The 26178-nt window shown below is 38.9% G+C and overlaps 1 protein-coding gene across 1 annotated transcript; it reads left to right on the forward strand.

Annotated features, from left to right (window-relative positions):
• Positions 1 to 1438: 1438 nt before the first annotated feature.
• Positions 1439 to 24117, forward strand: LOC306738482 (complement C3-like; the record flags this gene model as incomplete). Its single annotated transcript, XM_079220337.1, has 43 exons — positions 1439 to 1515; positions 3285 to 3480; positions 3648 to 3810; positions 3957 to 4051; positions 4330 to 4418; positions 5038 to 5120; positions 5229 to 5316; positions 5500 to 5602; positions 6022 to 6142; positions 6401 to 6516; positions 7633 to 7779; positions 8013 to 8109; positions 8243 to 8337; positions 8450 to 8641; positions 8795 to 8950; positions 9296 to 9425; positions 10854 to 10922; positions 11336 to 11536; positions 11635 to 11755; positions 11868 to 11956; positions 12074 to 12213; positions 12498 to 12710; positions 12912 to 12975; positions 13075 to 13164; positions 13339 to 13545; positions 13779 to 13854; positions 13986 to 14145; positions 14266 to 14361; positions 15529 to 15679; positions 16265 to 16350; positions 17071 to 17148; positions 17244 to 17399; positions 17525 to 17587; positions 20383 to 20464; positions 20576 to 20624; positions 20775 to 20865; positions 20957 to 21046; positions 21133 to 21235; positions 21374 to 21463; positions 22473 to 22565; positions 22683 to 22766; positions 23563 to 23707; positions 23916 to 24117. The coding sequence occupies 43 exons, from the start codon at positions 1439 to 1441 to the stop codon at positions 24055 to 24057; spliced, it is 4977 nt and encodes a 1658-aa protein (XP_079076463.1). The 3' UTR covers positions 24058 to 24117.
• Positions 24118 to 26178: the final 2061 nt, after the last annotated feature.

Genomic DNA, 26178 nt, shown 5'->3' on the forward strand with positions numbered 1-26178 from the left:
CAATAAGAGTATATGAGTATATTTGTTTGAGAAAATAGTTATTAGTTAGAAATAATTTTGGGATACAGGCTTACTGTGATATGCTTTCTTTTTGAGAATTAGATGAGAAGATTGATACTATCTTTCTGTCTGTTAAATATGAAGCTACATCTAGTTCATCTTAGTAAAGACTAGAAACAGCTCGTCTGGCTCTGTATATATCTAAAAGTCTAAACATATTTTTGGCTACTTCAGCTAATTACATACACTAAACTAAAATTATAATACATTCCAGTATTTTCATAAAGCTTTTCAGCTAAAATATTTATCCCATTGCCTCACAAAGGGTCAATAACTGCATCACCACATCTTCTAAGTCTACATTCAGTATACAATACAAAATACAGTTTAAATTCACATTTTATTTTATTTTAAGCAATACCACCTTAAAAACTCAAAGAGTAGTAAATTTGAATCAATAGAATAAACAGCTATATTTTTTTGGGTTCACTGTATTCGTAACATTAAAAAACAAAAGAACAAACATTTGCAAAATGTTTTAATTTTCACATATTTTGCCAGGGAAGGCAAATAATGTAAATAACCTATATTCACAAATGATCAAATACTATTTCAGAATAATTGGGGCAACCTGATATACCTGGGTGATCAAAACCTGCATTTTATTTTCCTCTTTCTTTAGCACACGGCCCAAGAAATAAAACTAAACAATGTGAAAACAATGGGATCCACCTTTTAGTAAATCCAGTCATTCTGCTGATATCCAAAAATATCATTTATTATATTTTTATAATTACTTCAATAAATATAATAAAAATATTTAAATCATAGCGTGCAATTATTTTGATCAATTATATTTTTATAATTACTTCAATAAATATAATAAAGATATTTAAATCATAGCCTGCAATTATTTTTGATCAGATTGTCACTGGAGTTTCCATTCTGTTGAAACTCCAAAATACCCTGCCAGACATTTTGCCCGGAAATTACTCAATACGACTCTCACCAGAGTAGTTGTCTGTGTGCATGTTTATTATGTTTGTTTGTTTTTGTAGAAGTATGATGATTTATCAGGTCCAGAACAAAAGTTAGAAGGAACTCAAAATGTCACTAAGAAGAAAAATGAAAAATAAAACAAAGGTGTCACTTGAGAAAACATCTAAAGCTGTTTTGCTGTAATGTTGCAGTGACCTTCAACTACATGCCTAAAACACATACACCCTCATTGATTTTCTACTGTTTATCTTTTTCTTCAGAGCAGAGATACAGTTGATCCAAAGCCAACAGTTTCTCAACCGCTGCTGGGAAAGAATGATAATGTGTTTCTGTTATACATGGGTGAAGAAACCCTTGGTGCAGGAGGAGGGTGGATGAAGAATAAAAGCAGGGTTCAGTGCAGTGAGTCTCCATTGACTGCAGATCCGGATCATCCAGGATGAGTAGGACTCTGCTGTGGCTGGTGGCCTCTGTGGCTTTGGCCTCCCTGACTTCTCTGGCTGATGGAGAGCCAATGTAAGTAGACCTGCCTTTCCTTTACACACTTCTCCATGGCTTGAATTGATTCACCCAAAAATTAACTAAAACATGTAGTTTGTTCGTTTGTTCATAAGAATCAGAGTCACAAGTGTTTATTGCCAGGTACGTTGAGCATACGAGGAATTTGACTCAGTGAAAAGTGCATAACAATAAACATAGACGTAATAAAACAATAAAAACAATAAACATAACGCAATAATATATCAATATGGTAAATAACAGACAGATAACAGTACTTTAAATCAATGGCAAGTGTATTTAAGAAAGAGAAGAAAATATGTCAGTCAGTGGAGGTCCTGGTCTTTATAGTCCTGGGGATGTTTTGGCCAGAGTCAGTGGGGGTCCCGGGCTCTGTTGATGAGCCCAACTGCAGAGGGAAAGAAAGGAACTGTTCTTGTGGCGTGAGGTCTTGATCCTGATGGACCGCAGCCTCCTGCCAGACGGAAGGGACTCAGGGTGAAAGTGGTCGACTATAGTCTTTCTGGCCCGCGTCAGGGTCCTGGAGGTGAACAAGTCTTGGAGGGAAGGGAGATTGCAGCCAATCACCCTCTCAGCCGAGCGAATGATACGCAGTGACTGCAGCGTACCAGACACTGATGGAGGAGCAGAGGATGGATTTACTGATAGCAGTGTAGAAGTACACCATCATTGTCTTTGGCAGGTTGAACTTCTACAGCTGCATCAGGAAGAACATCTTCTGCTGAGCTTCCTTGGTGATGGAGCTGATGTTCGGCTCCCATTTGAGGTCCTGGGTTATGGTGGAGCCCAGGAAGAAAATTTGGTTCAGAGTTTGCGCAACGATGCCTCGTGCCAGACAGAGCAAGAGTCTGCCATGATGAAATGTTCTGTTGTTTCAGTGCTGGCTCTTCATCCAGATAATCAATAGATTACTCATTGTGGGTGAAGTCCATGCAGTCATGATCCTCATCTGGGTAAATATGTTGGTTTATCTGGGTGAATTGAAACTTTAGCTCACAGCCTTTAAGACAGTGGTTCTCAACCTGAGGATTGGTACCAAGATAAACCTGAGGTGTCAGAAGATGAAACACATTTATTTTAAACAAAACCATGTTTATTTTTTCTGACTTTTTTTTGGAGAAATAATACAAATATTCTCCTCATCAAGCACACAACAAACTCATACAAAAGGACACTCATGCCCTCAGTAAGGCCGATACCTGTGATGAGGGGTCGTATACGAGAAAGGTTTGGAACCACTTGTCTGAGAGATCCACTCCTGAAACTCTAGACAAATGTGCAAACCTGTAATTAACGGTGATAACCTTTCATTATTAGCTCCACCAGACGTAAGCATGTGGGAGATCATGCGTCCGGTCTTGTGTGCATGCGTGCTTGTATCTGTTTGGCTGTTCAGAAAATCTTGCACACACTGGACCTATCAGCCTCATGTTTTGTGCTCATGTATTACTGTATGCTTAGGACGTCTCAGGGTTACAGTGATTCACAATTATTGAAAATAACATTTATTTACTTTTTTTACCGCCATTGACAATTATCTCCTCTTTTTTTCCACTGGGGGCTGCGACTGATCCATGACTGCTTCAGAAGCATTTCCTGAAATTTTTAAAATCTTTGACACCATCCTGACTCTAACGGGAACCTAGAAGGACAATTGAATGAGAGCCTGAAATGCATAAAATGCATACAAATACAATGTTTTCTACACAGTGACTACATAATAATATTACTACTCCATTTCTTCCTCTCTCACCGCTACTCTGCAGGAAGGTGATGTCTGCCCCCAACTTGTTGCGTGTCGGTACAGCAGAAAAAATCTTTGTGGAGTGTCAAGACTGCACTGGAGCAGACATCAACGTCCAAATCACTGTGATGAACCATCCAACCAAGAACAAAAGGCTGTCAACCACATCTGTGACACTGAACACTACAAATAACTTCCAGCAGCTTGGACAGATAACGGTACGTTAAACACTGTCACTGAATATGTAATTATCTGTTACTGTTACTTGGCTTCTTTCAATAACTTGGCCGCAAATGATCTATAAATGAATCCAGAAATGCATATGATTTAGACCACCCCACCCTGCTATTGATGCACTACTGGTGTCTCTTCATACTGGTTTCAGATCCCTGCTGGAGACTTCAGTAAGGATCCGAGCTTGAAGCAGTATGTGTACCTGCAAGCTCGGTTTCCTGACCGACTGCTGGAGAAAGTTGTCTTGGTCTCCTTTCAGTCCGGGTACATCTTCATACAGACTGATAAGACCCTCTACACCCCCAACACTAAAGGTATTATTCCAAATTGATTGATTTGACTGTAATTTACAGTGACGTGAAAGAACCTTCTTTTCAAAAGAATTGTGAAACAGTCACATGACCCAAAATAGAATCAGCATCCTTCAACCCTCTACGGAACCTCTTTCTCTCTCTGTCAGTTCATTACAGGATGTTTGCAGTGACGCCTGGTATGAAGCCAGTCGAGAGGGATGATGAAACCCAAACTGACGCTTCTATTTCCATTGAGATTAAGGTTTTGTGATTTATCCATAATAAGCACAGAATTTGATGTGATATTATATAATCAGCTGTAGCTGGGAGTAAAAATAAATGCATGTCTCCCTCTAGTGGTGAATCTACACATTAAAGACTTCCCTACAGTGGGAAACCAAAACATTTTAGAAATAGCTAAAAAAAAGTTGATTGTAGTAAAATACATGCAAGAAAAATGGCATGGATTTACTAATTTAATTGGTAACTTGGTAACTTACCACTCTCTGTTAATGGTTATGGAAAATTGTTCCTTTCTAGACACCTGATGGCATCATTTTACCACTTGATACAGTCTCTTTGAAATCAGGGATCCACTCTGGAGATTTCCAACTTGCTGAAATTGTCAGGTTTGTAGTTATTTAAATTAAATATTTTACGTTATATTTTTATACAACTTGTTGTTGAGTTGTGTATTTACACTTTGGATACACATGATAGAAGATAACATGGAATTATGTTTATGTTATGTTTTTTTACAATTACTTTCCATGTTGCTAATTTAGTGTTTGGACAGCAACTAAACAGCATTATGTCAGTCATAGCCTGGCTGTGATAGTAATATAGCTTCAACTTGGTTGGTAAGTCATTTATGATACCCCTGAGTTGTTACTGCACTTGATCTCTTTAAAGGTTGTTGGGAAGATGTTCACAGCTCGTCTTCACGAAAGCAAGATTTAAATATTTTTGACCCATCCTGTATCTGTGATATATAATTGAAAACTATTATTTTTTACAAACCAACATTTCGGTGTATAAATGTATTACATAACGACAACGTAGATAATAGTCAAGTTAGGTGCAGCAGCTCTGTTGTGTAAGATATAAACATGTAACTTCACACAATCCAAAATCGGTTCCTGTGTTACATTCAGTCTCTAAATGGTGTGTGTGTGTGTGTGTGTGTGTGTGTGTGTGTGTGTGTGTGTGTGTGTGTGTGTGTGTGTGTGTGTGTGTGTGTGTGTGTAGTTTTGGACTGTGGAAGGTTGTGACAAAGTTCCACAGCAACCCACAGCAGAGCTATTCTGCAGAGTTCGAGGTCAAAGAATACGGTGAGTCCATCATTACCTGCATTTCTATTTAAAACCTATATGAACCAACAACATTCACTAATTGTTTTACCTGATTGGACACACAGTAAAATGTTTTCCATTTTGCAGTGCTGCCCAGTTATGAGGTTAAACTGACATCTACGACTCCCTTCTTCTACGTGGACAGTCAAGAGCTCACCATCAACATCAAAGCTGTGTATGTGAAGGTTTTGTGGCTTGAGAGAGCAGGTTTGATTGGTAGGAAGAAAAATAAAGGGTGTGGTTCAGAGGTTGTGTTGGCGCTTTTGCTTTTTTATTTGGTCTGATTTGTGTTTGTATGTTTTAGAATTTTCTGTTTTGCTTCATTTTGGGCTAAGATGTCCCTGTCTTGTGGCTTTAGGTATCTGTTCGGTAAAGAGGTGAATGGGAAGGCCATTGTGGTATTTGGAGTTCTGCATGACGGTGGAAAACATAGCTTCCCAAGTTCTCTTCAGAGTGTCCAGGTGAGCACGTTCTTACACTTTTGTTGTATTGTTTTAAGTTTTGCAGGACGTCATTTCCTGTTATTCATACGTCTGCAGGAATTTTGTCTAAATTGTTGCATTTCTATCGACATATTTTATTTATATAGGATGTTCAGAATTAACCTTCCACTTGTGTTAGCTTCCTATTACCATCTCTTGTATTAACGGGTCGGTTTTGACCCATGTCTTAAATCAGCTGTAAAATTGTTTTATTTTGTTGAAATAGAGGTACCTGACAAAGTCAAAAAGCCTTGATGCAATAGACACATTTTATGTGGTTATTTTATGCATGTATAACCTAAAACGGGTCGGTGCCGACCCTAACACAAGAGGAAGGTTAAACCAGGCTGTTCACTATACTGTATTTGAAGATGCATTTCTATATTATGTCACATTAGATCCAGGAAGGTGAGGGAGAGGTCACATTGAGGAGAGAGCACATCATAAATACTTTCCCAAAAATCCTTGACCTGGTTGGGTCTTCCATATACGTGGCCGTCAGTGTGCTGACAGCGAGCGGTAAGAAAGGGAGACTGTTTGTTTGTTTGTGCCTTTTCAGTGTGTTTGATCAAAGCAACTACCAACAACATCATTATTAGTGTCTGAAAATCCCCAAACAGGAACAAGAGGAGAACAGAAAATAAAGATGTCAAGATAGAATTTCTGTATCAGTTATTTAACATGAAAATCAGGGGATGAATAAATAGATGAAAGAAAATACTCTTAATAATAATCAGTTTTTGTGTAAAGTGTTTGTGTTTGTGTATCAACCCACAGGTAGTGAAATGGTGGAGGCCGAGTTGAGGAACATCCAGATTGTCACGTCACCTTACACCATCCACTTCAAGAAAACACCCAAATATTTTAAACCAGGAATGTCCTTTGATGTCGCGGTAAAGTACTTATTTATATTTACATGAATTGACAGCATATGTATGGTTTATGGCTTTGCACTTCCGGGCAACATACAGACAATGTTCTCAGACAGAGAGAGGGATTATAAGAGCAAGATTTAATCTAAAAAAAAACTTTGTTTTTGTTCTACTAGGAGAACATGTGTATCTTAATACGTGGGCTGAATGTGTGGAATGGTTGGAAGAAATTAAGCAAAGTACCGATATAAATGAGTTCAAGAAGATGTATGAAAAAATAGTTTTTAAAAAGGTACAGGGGCGAGGAAGGGGCCTTGTCTCTTTGACACTCGTTGTTGTTGTTTACATTAAGATGATTACTTATCTGTATATGTGTTAAATATTAATTCATTATTTAAGTTATAGAAAGGGGTAGGACCATTAAAGTCTGTCTACTTCTGCCTGCTCCTTTAAATACATATAATATGAAATATAGTGACTCAGAACCAGAGGCGGGCCGTGCATTTTCTACCTGCGGGTCCCCTGAATGAGAGCTCACGTTCGACACAATCTATATTCTTAACTTTTCACTGTGGAGCTCCGTTTCCCTGCTAACTTGATTGTTAATCGTAAAATCCACTCGGGTCTCTCAACGTTTTCAAGAGCACCGTAGCTTGCAAGTGTGCTGCCGTTCTTTGGTGTTGCGTTGCTGCCACGCCCACTGACCAATCACAGGGCATGTTAATGCACTCGAAGCAGCGCTGCAGGATGGAAGCAGAGCAACAGAGGAAAACAGGAGCTGTGCAATAAGCTTATCGGGAAGGGCCAGCAGAGAAGGCTTAGCTGGCCCTGACGGCCCACCACTGCTCAGAACACACAGATAGCAGTACATCGTAAATGTGCAAGTCACATGCTGCTTAGTGCTGTCTTCATTACTGTTATTGATTAGATTAATATGTTGTCATAAACTTTCATCGGAATGTTTAGGCAGATTTTGACAAACAGAAAGAAGCAATTTGTCCATCAACAGTTTGGGTCACCAGCAATTAAGTCATGATACCTAGAACTACAAATGAATCTAATAATATGAGTTATACAATAATATGAAAATATAAGTCAGATTTCTGATTGTGCAGTTGTTTGTGTTTCTGATGGCAGGTTGAAGTTTTGAATCCTGACGAAAGTCCAGCACAAGGCTTGAGAGTGGTGGTGGATCCAGGCCAGGTGCAGGGCTTCACCGCAGCCAATGGCATAGCAAGGCTTACCATCAATGCAGTGGGAAAGATCCCAAGACTGATAATCACTGTAAGTCTCTGAAATCTTTTACCCTTTTTGAATTTCAGCTTTCGTTGGCAAACATTTTTCTGTTCACACATTTATTTTACAGTGTGTGAATGGTGAAATTCATCTTGTCAGTGTAATGTCTGTTTGCCATTCTATTTAGCAGCCACGATAAGTTGAGATAGGACTTGGGTCTCTGATGTGTGTGTGTGTGTGTGTGTGTGTGTATGCTTACCTGTGTGTGTCTTCAATTGCAGGCAAAGACCAATGCCGGTATTGGCCCTGAACGAGAAGCTTCAGCCACAATGGAAGCTCTCCCATATACTACAAAGAGCAATAACTACATCCACATAGGTGAGAGTCATCCTGAAATAACATCAGATGGAAAAGGAGATAGCAGTGGAAAAGTGTGCACCATGCACACTTAGTAGTGCACACCATGCATTACATCTGTTGGGTGTTTTATCACAACATGTCACATTTGCAGGTGTGAATACAGCTGAGCTGAAATTAGGAGACAACATGAAAATCAACCTCTACCTCAGCCGACAGGAAAAACATGACACTGACATCACATACCTGGTGAAAAAAGTTCTACACCTGTGAATGTGTGCACGTATATTACTTTTTTGATTGTGTCCCACGTTGTGTGTAACTCATGTCTGATAAGTGTTGTTTAAATCTGTGTCCCTAGATCTTGAGCAGAGGTCAGCTGGTGAGAAGTTACCGTTACAGGGCCATAGATCAAATTCTCATTGGCCTGATAGTTCCTATTAACAAAGAAATGCTGCCATCGTTTCGCATCATAGCCTACTTCCATACAAAAAGCAATGAAGTAGTATCAGACTCTATTTGGGTGGATGTCAAGGACTCCTGCATGGGCTCGGTGAGACACGCAACACTGATGTAGTAGAGTTTAAGTGGGCAAACAAAACACCCACACACTGATAAATGAATTTGTAAATTTCTCAGACATATTTTTTCTGTATGAAACTGCTTTGGAAAATGTCTCATTTACTGACCTCTCCTTCACATTCAGCTCACGCTTGAATCTTCAAGACCCAATCCATCCTATGAGCCTCGCCGGATGTTTGGTCTGAAGGTCACAGGAGATCCAGAGGCCACGGTGGGACTGGTGGCAGTTGACAAAGGCGTCTACGTACTGAACAACAAGCACCGTCTCACCCAGAAAAAGGCAATTTCTTCATTTCATATTTGTCTCTGAAATTATTTGAAAAGGGTTTTATTTAAAAAACGATGTATAAAAGAAAATTACACACATGTTAAGTTTCAAGTTTGATAGCGTTTGGCTCCAAATAATATCTGGTGTAAATTTGTCCTACAAAAAAATGCATTGCATGAGTTCATGTGTACATATGTGAGATTATAGATTATGTTTGTTTGATATTGTAACTTTATGTCTTGTGTGTGTGTGTGTGTGTGTGTGTGTGTGTGTGTGTGTGTGTGTGTGTGTGTGTGTGTGTGTGTGTGTGTGTGTGTGTGTGTGTGTGTGTGTGTTAATGACTTCCGACCTGCTCAGGTTTGGGACATTGTAGAGAAGCACGACACCGGCTGCACACCAGGTGGAGGGAAGGACAGTATGAGTGTGTTTTACGATGCTGGGCTGATATTTGAGTCCAACACAGCTGCTGGGACATCCTACAGACAAGGTGACACTAGTTTACTCTCCCCTTCCCTCTTTAGGTTTTAAAATTTTATCTATGAAATATCTTTGATTAGGAGAAATGGGCACATGGATCTTTATTTAAGTTACACAACATTTGGTGGCTACAACTATTTTGTGCTTACTATTTATAATGTTGCAGGTAGCCGTATTATAAAAGCAATAAGGTACTTGAGGCAGTACTGTATCTACAATAATGTACAGTTCAAGGGGTTTGAAGTCAAGTGTTTTTTAGTAGGAAGTTTGGCTGCTTGCGAGCGGTAGCAGCAGCAACAGCGACTTAACTGTAGCTGCTCGTTTATGATTAAATTAGGGCTGGGCAAAGTTAACATTTTTTTTACTGATTAATCGCATGAAACTTCTGTGATTAATCGCGATTTATTGTGATTTATCGCATTATGCACCAAATTCAATAATGAAGTAAAAACTAGTGTGTTGCGCGCTCTTATTTTAAAGTAATGTTATCAGAACAATATAACAGGCACTCTGGAGCAACAGCAAGTTAACAACCGTATATAAATCAAAAATATATGCTAGGGAAGAAAAACATTATGTATTTTATTTTTTTAATGCTTCTATATGACTGAATTAAATATGACTGAATTAAATTTTGTATTTATTTTCAGATGTTATAGACTATTTTATTCTAATGTAAAACAGCTTAATATCTTGCGAAAGAAGAAACATTTGTCTTTTATCAGGGAACAACATTAACAGTCTGTTCAGTTTGTTGCTTACCTTAAAGATGTATGTTAAAGACCAGCAATTGATTAACTTCATACAAATTGTTTTTCTTAATTTAATTAATGTTCAATCTGGAGCGCTCTGTATGGTTTACGTGCTTTGCTGTCAGTCTGTTGGCAACAAGCCGGTCGGTGAGGCTGCGGAAGCGCACGCATACGTAGATCGCCTTCAAAGTAAAAGCAGTGCCGCTGTATTGCATTTATGGCGTGCATCTTATTTATTTATTTTTCTTTTTTGATTGACCTCACGCGGGCCCAGGTCTGAACTACGACGTCGGCAGCATGAAGCCCCTCCCAATGCAAAAAAAACAAAAAACGAGTTAACGCATGATCAAATAATTAACACCGTTAATAGTTTGCTGCGTTAACGCCCCAGCCCTAGAATAAATACGACCTTTTCTTTAAATTTAGTCGATGCGGCTCATAAAAGGGTGTGCCGTATAACCCGCATTTTACGGTAAGCATCTAGTGGACAGTAGAAGAACAGGATCTTAAACCAAATTGTATTATATTTCTTGCTCCCCTTTTTCAGTATTTTGACAGCCTGTTCACGTCTCCAACCAGATTAATGACCTCACTTTGATTTATAGAGTTTCACATACATTATAACAAGCACGAATCAAGTCTAAAGGTCCAACCTTTTAAAGTTAAAATCGTGTCTGTGTTTCCAGAATTGAAATGTCCGGCCCCCAGCAGGAGGAAACGAGCCACTACTATCATGGAAACCACAACCAGCTTACGTAAGAACCACAGCTCTAAACTACCCAATAAACACATCATCAGTCATCTTCAGTCACTCATTTCTCAAAATGTTTACTTTTGGACAGCTTGTCCTGTTGACTTTCACAGTTCTCGTCTTTGCCATTCTTTGTATTAGACAGATAAAAGTGAGCTGAAACTGTTTTTACTTTCAGTCATCTATTTCTTCATGCTCCTACTTTCCATACTGAAGCCGTCCTTTCTTTTTCGTTTTCCAAGTCCCTGTGCCATTTAGTTTTTTGTTTGAGTTACCTCATTCAAAGCAAGGGTCTAATGTAGGAGGGCATGTACATTAAAGAAGCATAATTTATATTTCTAATTTGCCTTTCCAGTTAACTTGGTGATCTGTATCTTCTCACCTGTGTATTTCCTCCACAATCCTCTTTGTTCCCAGTGAGTCAATATAAAAACAACGAGCTGCAGCGTGACTGTTGTTTAGATGGCATGAGGAAAACCCTCCTCAAATACACATGTGAGAGGCGCAGCGAGTACATCAGTGATGGTGAAGCTTGTGTCACGGCCTTCCTGCGCTGCTGCAAGGAGATGGAAACCCACCGAGCTGACAAGAAGGAGGAAAACCTCCAACTGGCTCGGAGTAAGAGACGGGGACAGGGGATGTTGTGAAGCTCTGAGTTCTGAGTCTATTCATGGTCATACTGAATGAAATTAGTAACCTTTTCAATGATTATTTAGGTGAGGTGGATGAAAGCAGTTACAGTGACAGCAATGACATTGTTACTCGCACCAAGTTCCCTGAAAGTTGGCTGTGGGTAGACATCAAACTGCCTGCTTGTCCGAGACAAACACCTAACTGGTGAGTCAACTGAAATATGCCCTCACTAATATACTGATAACTTCACACTGACACCACTAGGATTAAATCTACTCTTTACCTCTCGAAGTGTAAAACCTTTTCTTTGTTTCAGTGACACCACATCATTGACGAGAAATGTTCCTCTGCAAGACTCAATCACAACCTGGCAGTTCACTGGCATTAGTCTGTCAAGAACTCATGGTGAGGATTCAGTGACCAAAATCTATAAACCTCTCCCATCCCTTACACCTTTCTCTCTCTCTCCCTTTTTTCTCATTCATCACTTGTTTTTTTGTTTTCGTCCCTCTCATTTTAAAGGAATCTGTGTTGGCGATCCGTTAGAGGTAATTGTCCGGAAGCAATTCTTCATTGATCTTCGGGTGCCGTACTCTGCTGTCCGTGGAGAGCAGCTGGAAGTTAAAGCAATCCTTCACAACTACAGCGATGATCCGGTCATCGTAAGTCTCTGTTCCAACAAAAACAACAGTGAATATTGGACTGACATACAACAAGTGGCAAAAAAAAGAGATCCAATGAACTCCTTGCTCTAGTCTTTGATGAATGGTGGTTGGTCCAAGAACTGGGACAGTGTGCCTTTCCATTCTCAAGTTAAAATTCATCCCAAAGGAAACAATATAAAGCATCGATGACTATGATCCCTATTATCCACACAATGGGTTCTTCATCTTTGATCAGCCACACATACTTCATTCTCTTTCTCCATCTTTCTCCTGTTTTCAAGGTGCGTGTGGATCTGATTGAGGAGGAGAATGTGTGCAGTGCAGCCTCTAAACGTGGAAAGTATCGTCAGGAGGTCGAAGTTGGGAGCCAAAGTACACGATCTGTGCCATTTGTTGTTATTCCCATGAAAGAAGGGCAATACCGCATTGAGGTCAAAGCAGCTGTTAGAGATTCGTCGCTCAATGATGGAATTATGAAGATGCTGCGAGTGGTGGTAAGAGAAACAGCGATCTCACTGTTAGCATAGGGAAACACACATCATTCGGGGCACAACCTTGATGCATATGTGTACCGGCCTTTTCAAAATGAAGAGAAGATTTTAACAAGCAAGCCATAATGTGTTTTGTTCCACACCAGCAGACTACTCAAATTTAGTTGTGAGTTGTAACGTTTGTCCTAACTGTTGTTTTTCCAGCCTGAAGGTGTACTGGTTAAATCTCCTCAGATTATAACTCTAAACCCCTCCAGTAACGGTGTTGGTGAGTTTACCCATAAATAGCTAATCAGTAATTTGGTAATATTGGGTTTTTATCACTTGCAAATTGATCCCTCAACTTTCCCATTGTTTATCTCTTCAGATGGTACACAAGTAGAAACTCTCAACAGTCAAATTCCTAAGAAAGATTTGGTTCCAAACGTACCTACTAGCACACAGATCTCTGTGACAGGTGAGATGTAATGTCATATTTGGGCATGTTATGTGATATAGTGCCGGTAAATTGGCATTGTTCTTTAGGAGAAATGACCTCCTCACTGGTTGTGGGGGACCTTTGCATGTTTCTTTAGATGTTTCTTCGTGTTGATTTGTATCCCAAAAAAATCTGTTGTGCGTGTGAATGCAGGGAGAGAACAAGTTTCTGGACTGGTGGAGAACGCCGTGAGTGGAAACTCCATGGGTAGTCTGATCTACCAACCCTCAGGCTGTGGAGAGCAGAACATGATCCACATGACTCTACCTGTCATTGCAGCAACTTATTTGGACAAGACCAACCAGTGGGAAACTGTGGGCTTTCAGAAACGTGCTGAAGCCCTCCAACACATCAAGACCGGTAGGTGTTGGCACAGCTATCAGGAATCTTGTTGATGCGCCTCTGTGTGGGATTTTTTTCTGACATTGCAGAGGTGGTAAAAAGAAAAAAAGGATGACAGACGGCAATGCATGTTTCCACTGCCCCACAGACCCAAGAGACACTGAGTAGTAATGGTCTGAATGTAAAACATAGAATGTATAAAATGTCACAGAGGTCAATCAAACAGATTGTGTGTTCTTGTTTGTGTCCAGGCTACCAGAAGGAGCTTAGTTACCGTAAAATAGATGGGTCTTTTGCTGTGTGGCCCAAACACAAAAGTAGCACCTGGTGAGGCTTTCAAATATCCCAAAACTCATACATATAGATGTTTCCACACCCTCCTCCCAAATTCTGACTATGTGACGAGGGCATATTTCATGTGCAAATGAAGGAAACCTCTCTCTCCTCTCCTCTCTAAGGCTGACAGCGTATGTTACCAAGGTGTTGGCCATGGCCAACAATCTGGTAGCAGTACAAAGCAAAGACATCTGTGACGCTGTTAAGTATCTGATTCTCAGCACGCAGCAACCTGACGGCGTTTTTATAGAAGTTGGAAAGGTGTACCACGGAGAGATGATTGTATGTGAACTGATTTATTTATCATCAATTCTTCATCAAAGTGCTGTAAAACAACATGATGGAAACAATTCCATGTCACTAGCTGGTCCCTTCAACACGTTTGTGTCCGTACATGTGTAGGGTGATGTTCGCGGCGCCGATTCAGATGCCTCCATGACGGCCTTCTGCCTCATTGCCATGCAGGAGTCACGCACACTATGTGCTGCCACTGTTAATGTGAGTACCTCATCGCTATACAGTGTTTTTCCTTTCACTGCATTTTTTTCTTCAATTTCAGATTACTACTTGTTAGTTAAGTATTAATGAAGTATGTTCCTTGACCTAATCTAAAGTGAAGACTATCAATGCTTAACAAAGCATTTAGAAGCAGTGGCTCAAAGCTATAGTAATAGCTTTGAGCCATAGCTAGCTAATGCTATGGCTAGCTTGCTAGCTCACAAGCCTTCTAGCTCGCTACCTAGCCCATAACTAGCCCATAATACTGAATTAATTGTTGTAATGCTTTGTAAGGCATAGATAGTCTTCACTTTAGATTAGGTCACAGAACATACTTAACTAATACTTAACTAACAAGGAGTAACTACCTGAATTAATCATGAATTGCAGCATTTTTTTAATAATTTACTAACATTTTACAAATGATCTTATTAATCATCTATAAGTCATTAATACTTCATTTACAAATGGGTAATCCATTATTTATAAAGTATGAAAACCCAAACTTGTTCATCAAGAATCAAACATTTACAACTGTGTTTATGAATGGCATACTAATTAGTTACTAATGAGTGTTCATGTTGGAATAATGCTTTATACATGATAAATTCAGTGTGTATGCATGCTTTACTAATGCTAAATAGTGTGTACTTGTTAGAAAGAGCTACCAGATATGTAGAGCTAGTTAGTCCTTGCATTATAAGTATGGAAAGGAAAAATGTTCAATCAGACTTGTTTTGTTCGAATACTCATACACACAGAATAGTCTAATCCATTCCTTATATCTTTGCTCCTGTGTTTTTAGTCTTAGATACTAAAAATAACTGTTTGAATACTGCTACCAAAATAGCAATTGCAGTTCGAGGGGAGGGGTTTACCGAATGGTCAATTGTGGTCAGATACGTTTTTCGAAGCATGTAACACATTCAAAATGGATACATTTGGTTTGGCATTTCCATGGAGCATTAGATCCACACTGAAATAGTAACGGACTGAGTCGAGTTAATAAGACACAGGAGAGGGTGAGAGGCGGGACACTCTCTGCTAATGTCCCAGGATCAAATGTGACAACAATCCTGAACAGAATAGGATATTTAAACTGAACTGATTACTGTCTGACTGTTCTCTCCTCATTTCTTCTTTCTCCTTTCTTTTCTTGTCGTCCAGAGTCTCCCCAGCAGTATAAACAAAGCAGTGGCCTATCTGGAAAGTCGTCTCCCCAGCCTCACCAACTCGTATGCTGTTGCAATGACATCATATGCCCTGGCCAATGAGGGCAAACTGAACCAGCAGATCCTCTACCAGTTTGCTTCCCCAGGTGTCGTCACACAGCAATATTCTTAAACTAATACCCAGCAACAGATTCTATGTTGTAGGGTTTAATTATTACACATCTACTAATAATTACCATAATAAGTGTATTAGAGCCCGACCAACACAATGGTTTGTTGGGCGATATTATTGGATAACTTTTGCTAAATGCAAAAATGTCAAAGATATGTTTCAGGTTATTTTGAAACAGTGTCTCATTTACAGAGCGTGTCATCCAGATTTAACAATGCTATTTTTCAGCCATATAGTGTCCTGCTTGGGAAAAAATTTTGGACTACAAATTTAAGGGATCAGAAATGCTTGTTTGTGTTACTTGTTAAAACCAAATATCAGATTTTTTCATCTCTCTTAATATCAATAATCTGTATTGTTCTTAAAAATTCTTATGTAGAAAGATAGACTCTTATGTAGAAAGATAGATTTTTTAAATTGAGGACATTTTACGTTCTTCTTCTTCTTATTATTTTTTCTATAAATATTCTAAAACGAGGGATTGGGGTATTATCAGTGAATTAAGCTTGTTCCAGGTACAGCATTGTAATAAAACGTTATTTGTGTGCGTCTTCCTCAGAGTTATCCCACTGGCCGACACCTAAGGGACGTGTTTACACTCTGGAGGCCACAGCTTATGCTCTTCTTGCTCTGGTCAAGGCCAAGGTGAGCATGTCCCACTTGCGACATACTACAAACAAACACACCACTCAGTTATCATTCATGTTGCCTCACTAAAAGGTTGCAGGGGTTGGAAACAAAAATCTATGAAATGTGTGTCTCAGTAATGCCAATGCATTGAAATGCTGTTTTCAAGTTGCAAGTAGCTGCTATTTGGTTGTGCCCTAACAATAAACACTGATTTAGAAGCTCTATGAAAGACTTGGAAACTGGCAGGTTACAATCTACAATATAACTGTAATCAACCGCAGACCACAGGAAATGTCAACCACTTACTTTCCTCAAAAATTGTGAATGGTTTGCATACCCATACTAAATACAGAATATCTCCTCAACCACAACGGCTATTTAAATCATATCAAAAGGTATAATATAAAGAAAACACTTGTGAGACTAGTTAAGAGGTTCATATAGCAGTATATGTGTTACTGGTTTATTGGCTGATGGTAGAACACAGGAAAGAAATAAATATATATATTTCAAAAGAAAAAAAAACTTTAGGATGAATGTCCTCTTTCAAATGATGCATATCATCGCCTTTTCTACTATAAAATAACACTATGTTATAACAGTATCTCTGCAAAGTTTGACTTTGATTAAGTGAAGTTAAATATTTTTTGTAATTCATTTAGTGCACATTTTGTGAGCCATGGTGTTAGATCTGCTAAGTGCCCTAACTTTCTTCCTGGACCTTTAACGCCTCAGGCCTATGAAGAAGCCAGACCTGTTGTGAGATGGTTTAACAAGCAGCGGAAGGTGGGCGGAGGCTATGGATCAACTCAGGTAACAATGACCTCTCTCTGCATCTTTTTACCTCCATCCTGTTTACTTGGAACGTTTTATTCTAAGTCTTGTTTTCTCACTCTTTTTCTCTCGAGGCTACCATAATAGTCTACCAGGCAATAGCAGAGTACTGGGCCAGTGCTAAAGAACCAGAGTATGATCTGAATGTGGACATCATGTTGCCGGGCAGGTCGAGGCCTGACAAGTATAACTTCAACAAGGACAACCAATACACCACCAGAACATCTAAAGTGAGAAGACACACAAACAAACTCTCTGTGGCTCATTGATATCACCACTCCTGTTGTTTCCTGCAGGTTTATTCTGCTGATCCCTGACTGTCTGTGTGTTTGTGTGCATATTTAAATTCCCACAGATCAATGATATAAATCAGAATGTGAAAGTGACTGCCACCGGCTCAGGAGAAGCAACATTGACAGTAAGCACAATATGTTTTCAAATTCTGAGTTAGCCAAGAGGCTATTTTTCCTCTGTAGTCCCGAGAAGCAGATGTTACAAAACAAACCTAAAAACATAAATAAGATTAAATATACAAAGTGATACAATATTGGCGCTTTACAATACATGCACAAACAATGAATAGAGTGAGAATATTAAAAATACATAGTATCATCATTCAGGAGACTCTTAGACATTGTCAAGTTCTAACAAGACATGCAACACAGAGGCTCACAAATTCAACACACACAAAGCAAATAACATGAGTTAAGCTATAATGGACTAAAGACAAGATTATGCTGCATAGTTAGAGACTAAAAAACATCCATGTTAGAGGAACAGAACATAAAGGTATGCAGAGTATGTGAAATATATAAATCAGTCAGACACAGCTAAACAACAATAAAAGACATGCATGCAAGTAGATGATGGTCGACCGGCAAAGTCAAGCTGACAACAGACAGACAGAGGAAAGTTCACCACGGACAGACTGAGGCCAGTAAGGACCAGTTACGTTATAGAGCTGACAGAGCTAGGTACTAACTAACCATTTCTTTAATTGACCTTTAAATTAACTTTTCTAATGGTCCCTGGGATGGAGTTCCAGTCTAGTGCAGCTTGTACAGAAAATGCAGACTGACTGAAAACACTTTCCCTGAGTGGAATAATTCAATCCCCTCTTGCTGCACCTCTTCTGAGCCGGTATTCAGTAGTTTGTGTAATCGCAAATTGTTTGAACGGAGGAGAGGTCAAGTCATGTATAATCTTGTACATGGGACAGACATGGACATATTTAATCATGTTCTCCAAACTAAAAGAGTTATATTTTTTTGTGTAGGGCAATGATGAGAGCGACAGTTTTTTTATCAAGGATTTTGAGTGTACATTTATACCAGGGGTCGGCAACCCGCGGCTCCAGAGCATGATGCTGGCTGACCTGGCTGCTTGATTTGTGGCAAGAAGTTAGCAAACAACAAAACATTTAATGTTGAAAGACTCTTCCAGAACAAGCACACAGCATCTGCTGAAAAGTATCAAGCTGCAGAAGAGCGATTTCTCAACTGCTACAGCAAACTGAGCAAAGTAAATATACTTTCAGGAAGTGGATCACGTCTCCAAACTCCAGTGCTGCTGCTGGTTCTGTGGTAGCTCATGAGACAGTGAAGCATCCGCTAGTGAAAACGGATCCGTCCTTCTCCGTTTGCGGTGCTCTAAAAGTCCGCCGTAGTGAGGACGCTCAGTGTAAACGTAGCAAAAGATATGCGTTTTAAAAAGGAAACCTCACATGAAGAGGACAGGTATCAAACCTGCTACCTTGATTACAGGACAAACACTCACACATTAGCCACATATATAGATAGGACTCAAGGTCTGCATAATTGTCTTTTTAATGGACCTTAATGTAGCCGACACATGACTATTTTTGTTCTCCTCTTCATAAGAGTTTGATAGTTATAAACAGGTAAAATAGCAATACAATGTCAACAATTGTCTTTATTCTTGTTCTATAATGTCATAAATACAACAAACTATAGTTTTTTGTACATATAATATGACTATATGTAACACTTTATAAGCTGTGATATCAAATAGCTTTTGCTGCTCCAGACACATTTTTTTGGGGGCGAAATGTCTCTTTGGATAGGAAAGGTTGCTGACCCAATGTGGTTTCAGAGTAGTGGTGCTAGCCTGTGACCAGCTTGTTAAACAGTAAGTGATATGGGAAACAACCATAGAAAGCATGAATGTCTTAGCTGCCTCTGTTAAAACCTTTTAGAAACCGTGCGCGAAAATCCCCCCGCGCCTATTATCGGACAAAAATAAATAATCGTTGTTTAACTTTATTTAAATTTCTACAATACCGCAACCCTTGTGAGAAGAGACATGTAGTGTAAAAAATAATTAAAGTAACCGTGAAGTTTATGTACTTAAGTAATCTCCATCAACTTCGACGGCGGACCGTAAGGCTTTACTAAATCCTTAATAAGTACCCCTTACAAAGTCTGATTTCACTAACAAACACATCTCTGTAACCCTCCGGGCTTGTGCCTGTCTCCCCAGATACAAAAACATCTGGCCCTACACTACCAAAGTTTGTTTTGGTACAAAAAACATACATACTGTTTTGCAAAAGTTAAGTTGGAAACAACATTGCTTTCACCATGCAGTTACATGAACCATTGAGTTAGTGAGTTAATTTACATTGTCCCTTTTTGCTACCATGCAAGCAAATTACAGTGTCATCTGCATTTATCTGGATATTGGTATGAGGACATGCTGATGGCAGATCATTGATTTATAAAGAAAATAGCAATGGGCCAAGGACAGATCCTTGTGGGACGCTTGTGGACAAATGGAGGGCAATAGATTGATAGTTCTGTATTTGGACAGACTTTGATCTATTTAGAAAATACGATTCAATCCATTTAAGCATACCTGAGGAGAAATTGTAGCTGGGCAACTTGGACAAAAGAACAATATGATTAACAGTATCAAATGCCTTCTTGAGATCAAGAAATACAACTCCAACAACACCACCTTTGTCCAATAGAAATTAGATTTTTTTTCTGTAAAGAAACAGGTGGCTGTTTCAGTAGAATAATTGTCTCTGAAGCCAAATTCCATTCGATGAAGAGTACAAGGACTGGTATTCAAATGTCCTTTTAGAATCTCAGATGAGACCAAATATATTTTTAATCGTTTGTTCACTTTATTTTTAAGACCCATTTCTATTAGTTTATCACATTTTACACTGCATTTGTATCCATGTGACAGATGGTGTCGCTGTATTACGCACTGCCTAAAGAAAAGAAGAGTGACTGTCAGAAGTTTAACATGTCTGTGGAGCTCATCCCAGGTAATGTGGTGCACTCCCTCTCGTCCTGTTTATTTGCTGTCATTGTATCAGTCTTTTTTCTGTACCTTACCTTATGAGGAACAATATATGCAAATACTTTCTCTCCTGCAGATAAAATGGATGGGGATGAGAAGATATACAAACTGAGAATAGAAGTTTTGTGAGTACAATAAAGATGTCATACTGACCAATGTTACAGCAACATGGCTATATAGGGAACTTTTAAATACATTATTATTTGTCTCCATCTCTTTTATGCCGTTATTATTAAATATAATACTTACCTAATTATCTTGTATTCTTTGTGCAGGTATAAGGACAAGGACAGCGATGCATCCATGTCAATCTTGGATATTGGCTTGCTAACTGGCTTTTCTGTTGTGAACAGTGACCTACAACAAGTAAGAACAGGCAGATACATGTATACCCACAAACAATTCACAAGCTGTTTATTAGCAGAAAATAGTAGGTGTCTGTGTGTGTGTGTTGTAGTTGTCCAAAGGACGTGCTCCCATCATAGCGAAATATGAGATTAACACAGCTCTGTCAGAAAAAGGCTCACTCATCATCTACCTGGACAAGGTAAGACATCACTGTTTACGGCCTTGATCTTTTTTCTCTCTGCTTTGTTCTTTGTGTGTTTATCCCCATCTTACATTTGTCCACAGGTTTCTCACACACGACCCGAGGAGATCACTTTTAGGATCAAACAGGATCTGAAAGTGGGTGTCCTTCAACCAGCTACTGTGTCTGTCTATGAATACTATGACCGTGAGTCTCAGAGTCACCAATAGATGTCAGAGTAGACTAAGCAGTCAATATTACATTTTCAAAGTATTTAATGTAAATGTTCTGATGTACTGTAGCTACCACAAACTCCTTTTCAAATATCTTTCTTCTTCATTGCAGAAACACATTGTGTGAAATTCTACCATCCAGAGAGGAAAAATGGAGAGCTAATGCGGCTCTGTAGAAATGATGAATGCACATGTGCTGAAGGTAAACAAGATGATGCCAAACTACGCACACACACACACACACACACACACACACACACACACACACACACACACACACACACACACACACACACACACACACACACACACACACACACACACACACACACACACACACACACTGTTACGGCCTGTCTAGGGTGCCGAGGGGTACACAGGCATAACACACATGTATAGGAAAAATAGCCATGGCAAAGGTGGAACAAGAAAGGGAAACAACAAGGCGGGTGAAATATATAATGACAGCTTATAGTTAAACAAGTAAAACAACTAAAACAAAAGCAAAAGGCTTCAGGGTCTCTAAGGCCAAAACAATAAACAAAAAAACCTCACACTAGCTAGAACACAAGGTCAAACTGGCCTATCGTAGAAAAAGGAAAAACAACACTGACCTCCCTGTCTAGCCACAAAACCGGAGAAAACTGAAAGAACAAAAATGGCAGAGAACCCCTATACAGGTTCCCCCAAAATGATACCAATGGTTTTGCGATTAAATTTACCATCAGACGTTGTGTAGTTTCCTCATGGACATAGGACATAGTTGTTAAAGTTTCCAATAGAATATTAAGAGAAAGCTGCATTACTAGAATAATTACATGAAATACTTTTATTTATATTTTATATTCCATCACCGTAACAACATATTTTGTCTAAGTGTTGGTTTGTTTTCCCAGTGCCGTCTGGAAGGCGTCCTATGCGTCTACGGTCTGCCTGATTCCATGTGAACGCTGAATAAGACTAAATATAAAATAGCTCCCAAAATGAATGCTGGTTTACAGTAAATCACCAGATTGTAACTTAATGATCAGAACTTTTTGTCAGAGGCAAGAAGCACCTGTAGGATCAGAGCAGCAGTCTAGCCGAAGAATTACTAAAATTGTGATTTAGGTCCAGCTTCACTCACCCATTAACTCTTCCTCTCACGTCCAACTATGTTCATTTCATGGGTCATCAGTCGTGTTTTTAATTTGTGCATTGTGTTTTCCCAGAGAATTGCAGTATGCAGAAGAAAGACAAAGTCAGCAATGATCAGCGCACAACTAAGATCTGCGAGACTGAAGTGAACAATAAAATAGATTTTGGTAAGTTAGCGTGACTGCATTCACATAGCACTTTTATACAACACATTTATGTTGATGTGAGTGAGAGATTAGTAAGTAAGCAACTCTGCTAACAGTCTGCAACTTGTCTGTCCTAAGCGTACAAAGTGATCCTGGAAGAGTTTCAAAACGAGGTGTCCACTGATGTTTACATAGTGCGGGTAAAGAAAGTCTTGAAAGAAGGTGGGTATTCATTATTTTGGGACATGTGCATATTTGCTTTTCGTCAGAGAGTTGGATGAAAAGACTGGTACCACCCAAATTAGCTTGCATTGCAAGGTAACAAGCTGACACTCCAGGAAGTTACTGGTTGGTCCGAGCCAAGAGATATTCCAGTACAGTCTGGCTGCATCTAGCAGTAAAGATGCAGCCAACCGAAAATGTTCCCGTGTGTCAAGTGTGTAGGAGAACTACGGTGGCAGACACAAATTGCTCCATCTGGATCTGGTTTGTCCGTTCTGGTCTATGTAGAAACATGGCGGTGCAGCATAGATATCTCAATGAAGAGGACCCGCTCTCTTTGTAAATATACTCTAACGATTAATTGAAAGGTAACAAAAACACCATTCTTAGTTTTAGGTGATTATACTCTGAAGAAAACAACCCAATAATATTGTATTGGAATTATAATTTTAACAATTCAAATTTTTTTATTGATTAAACAGAGTATATTCAAGGTGCTAGTTAGGTGGATTTTGGCACCTTTGTACAGAGCCAGGCTAACTGTTTCCAGTCTTTATGCTAAGCTAAGTTAGCTGGCTGTGGTCTGCACATTTGCTGTATAGTCATGAGAGTGGTATCAATAGAGGGATCAATCTTTACAAGAAATCAAATAAGCGTATGTCCAACTATTTTGTGAAGCATGATTCCACTGTGGCACTGGGAATATGTGAGCATACATCACTAATGTGTTGTATGGTACCTTTAGCTTTGCATTAAATCCTTACCTTTTCTATGTTCTCTTATATTTTAATTACAGGAAGCAGTGATGTGGGTCCTCTGAATAAACTGCGCACATTCCTCAGTTATCCGCACTGCAGGGAGTCGCTAGATCTGATAAAAGGCAAAGAATACCTTATCATGGGCGCATCCACAGATATTCACAGAGATGATCAAGCACAATCGTAAGTTTGTTCTTTGTTTGAATGTGTGTGGTTTATGTATTTAAATGTTTTTACTGCTTTCTATTACTAAATCAAGTGAGCCTGTGAGTTTCTGTGTTTCTGTTGCTATTGACAGAGTAATTTAATGTAAAGACAGATTGTGTTCCAGTGTATTACACATAGCTGTTCACTTGAAGAACCAGTGCATTTGTCCCTCTGCTCTCCTCAGGTATCAGTATATACTTGGAGAGAGAACCTGGATTGAGTATTGGCCCACAGATGCAGAGGGTCAAACGGAAGAATACAGAAATCCCTATTTTGGCATTATGAAGATGGAAGAACAGTACGAAACCTTTGGATGTCAGCAGTAGTAGAACTAAACAAAATGAAATTGTTTTTAATGTCTAAAACTTCCCCTGTTATGGGATATAAGGGCCTACAGTATTGCACATTGATTAAACCGAATGGTGTCAATAATTATCTTGTGTCTTCTTTACAGATTAAAGTGATTACTGTTATGTTGGTCATGGTAAATATTGATAAGTTCAACTTTAAGTAGAAGTTTAATACAGTTTGATTATGTTAAGTGAGGTCACTGGTGATGCATATAAAGTTAAACAATAAAGAATGACATATATATAACAGCTCTTGTAGATTAATTATTAAGAACTGCATCAGTAATAAAGCTGGCATTTTCATCACAAATTCATCAATGTATCCCTGTCCAACAGTATTGTTGACAAAAACTGCATCTGACGATAATAATCGATGAACAGACGAGTTTATTGTTTGGACTTGACACTGTCGGCATATGTCCTGCCACTCTTCTTCAGTGATTTCTTCATCTAGGTCTGAACACCACGCTAGCCTTTTGTCATCTGAGGATTCTTTTGCTGCAGCTATGATAGTCTGATAAAAGTCCAGCTGATCCACAATGGTTTAAAGCTATCTTTTCTAAAGAATCCTCCATCCTTATTGTTGGAGAAAAACTGATTTCCTCTGAATACATATTGTTTTATGGCCTGTGACTCCTGGGTGAACTTTATCCTAATTATGACTCTGGTGTGAACTTTCCCTTGCACAAAGCAAGCTCAGTTTTGGAGTCAAATGATCTGCTATATCTGTATGTTCCGGACTGAAAACAATACACATCATTGTTGTTTTTATGGCTTAAAACATATCTATGGGATGACAGGAGGAAGGTTCACAATAAGTGCAAGACGCCTTGAGGGCTTCTGTGACTGTGTTTTATGCATATAAGTTCGGAGAGCAGACTTGGATATGCAATTTGTTAAGTATTATATTGTATCTCTGGCTCTGCTCCTTTTTGCAAAGAATAAATGGCCTGATTAATGATTTTACTACCAGTGTCGAGTAACAATTTTTCAAACACTCCAGTGCAGCATTGACTCATGTTCAAACCAATATGAGGCTGCTCGTAGTTAGGCAGCCCAATAGTATCCCTGGAGGTAAGGGAGTTTTAATTCAATTCAATTCCGTTCATTTTGTATAGCCCAAATTCACAAATACAAATTTGCCTCGGAGGGTTTTACAATCTGTACACATACAACATCCCTGTCCCGGGACCTCACATCGGAACAGGAAAAACTCCCCCAAATAAAGATAGTAACAACCCTTTCACAGGGAAAAAAGGGAAGAAACCTTCGGGAGAGCAACAGAGGAGGATCCCTCTCCCCGGATGGACTGAAGCAATAGATGTCATGTGTACAGAATGAACAACGCAACACAGTTACAGCACATTCAATAAATATGACATAAATTATTCATATAATGAGCAGTAGGCATGGACCACGATCCAGACATAGCCACAATCCATGGCAGGAGGCAGGACCAGCTCCAGACACAGCCATGATCCATGGAAACTTGAGTCGAGGAAGCATAGAGGCTCCCGGAAAGAAGTAGAGTTAGTAATGTGCATTGAAGAGACAAGAAGGAGAGAGAGAGAAGAGGAGAAGAGGAGCTCAGTGTATCCTAAGATGTCCTCCAGCAGTCTAGGCCTATAGCAGCATAACTACACTGATAAAGAATATCCTGCTTGATCTACTTAATAAAATCGAGGCAACTTTTTGTATAAATGTATTACATAAGCAATGCTGTTTTTTTCTTCTGTTTTTTCTGATATTTATTGTAACTTTAGATAGATAGATAGATAGATAGATAGATAGATAGATAGATAGATAGATACTTTATTAATCCCCAAGGGGAAATTTGTTGTCGAAGTAGCGCCTTACAACTTAAGATACAAATAAACACACAAGATAAAATATATAAAGAAGCAACAGGGATGAAATATATATACAAAATAAAATAGAATAATATAAATAAAACAAATAAAGTAAAATGTATATATATATACACACACTAAAATAGAATCCAAATAACTGGAGTGAAATATATGTACAGCTGCAGAGTGTATTCATTAATTAAGCAAATTAAATGTAGACAATATATAGTATAGTGCAAAATGCAAA

The sequence above is a fragment of the Taurulus bubalis genome, assembly GCF_910589615.1.
Source record: "Taurulus bubalis genome assembly, chromosome: 6".
NCBI lineage: Eukaryota > Metazoa > Chordata > Actinopteri > Perciformes > Cottidae > Taurulus > Taurulus bubalis.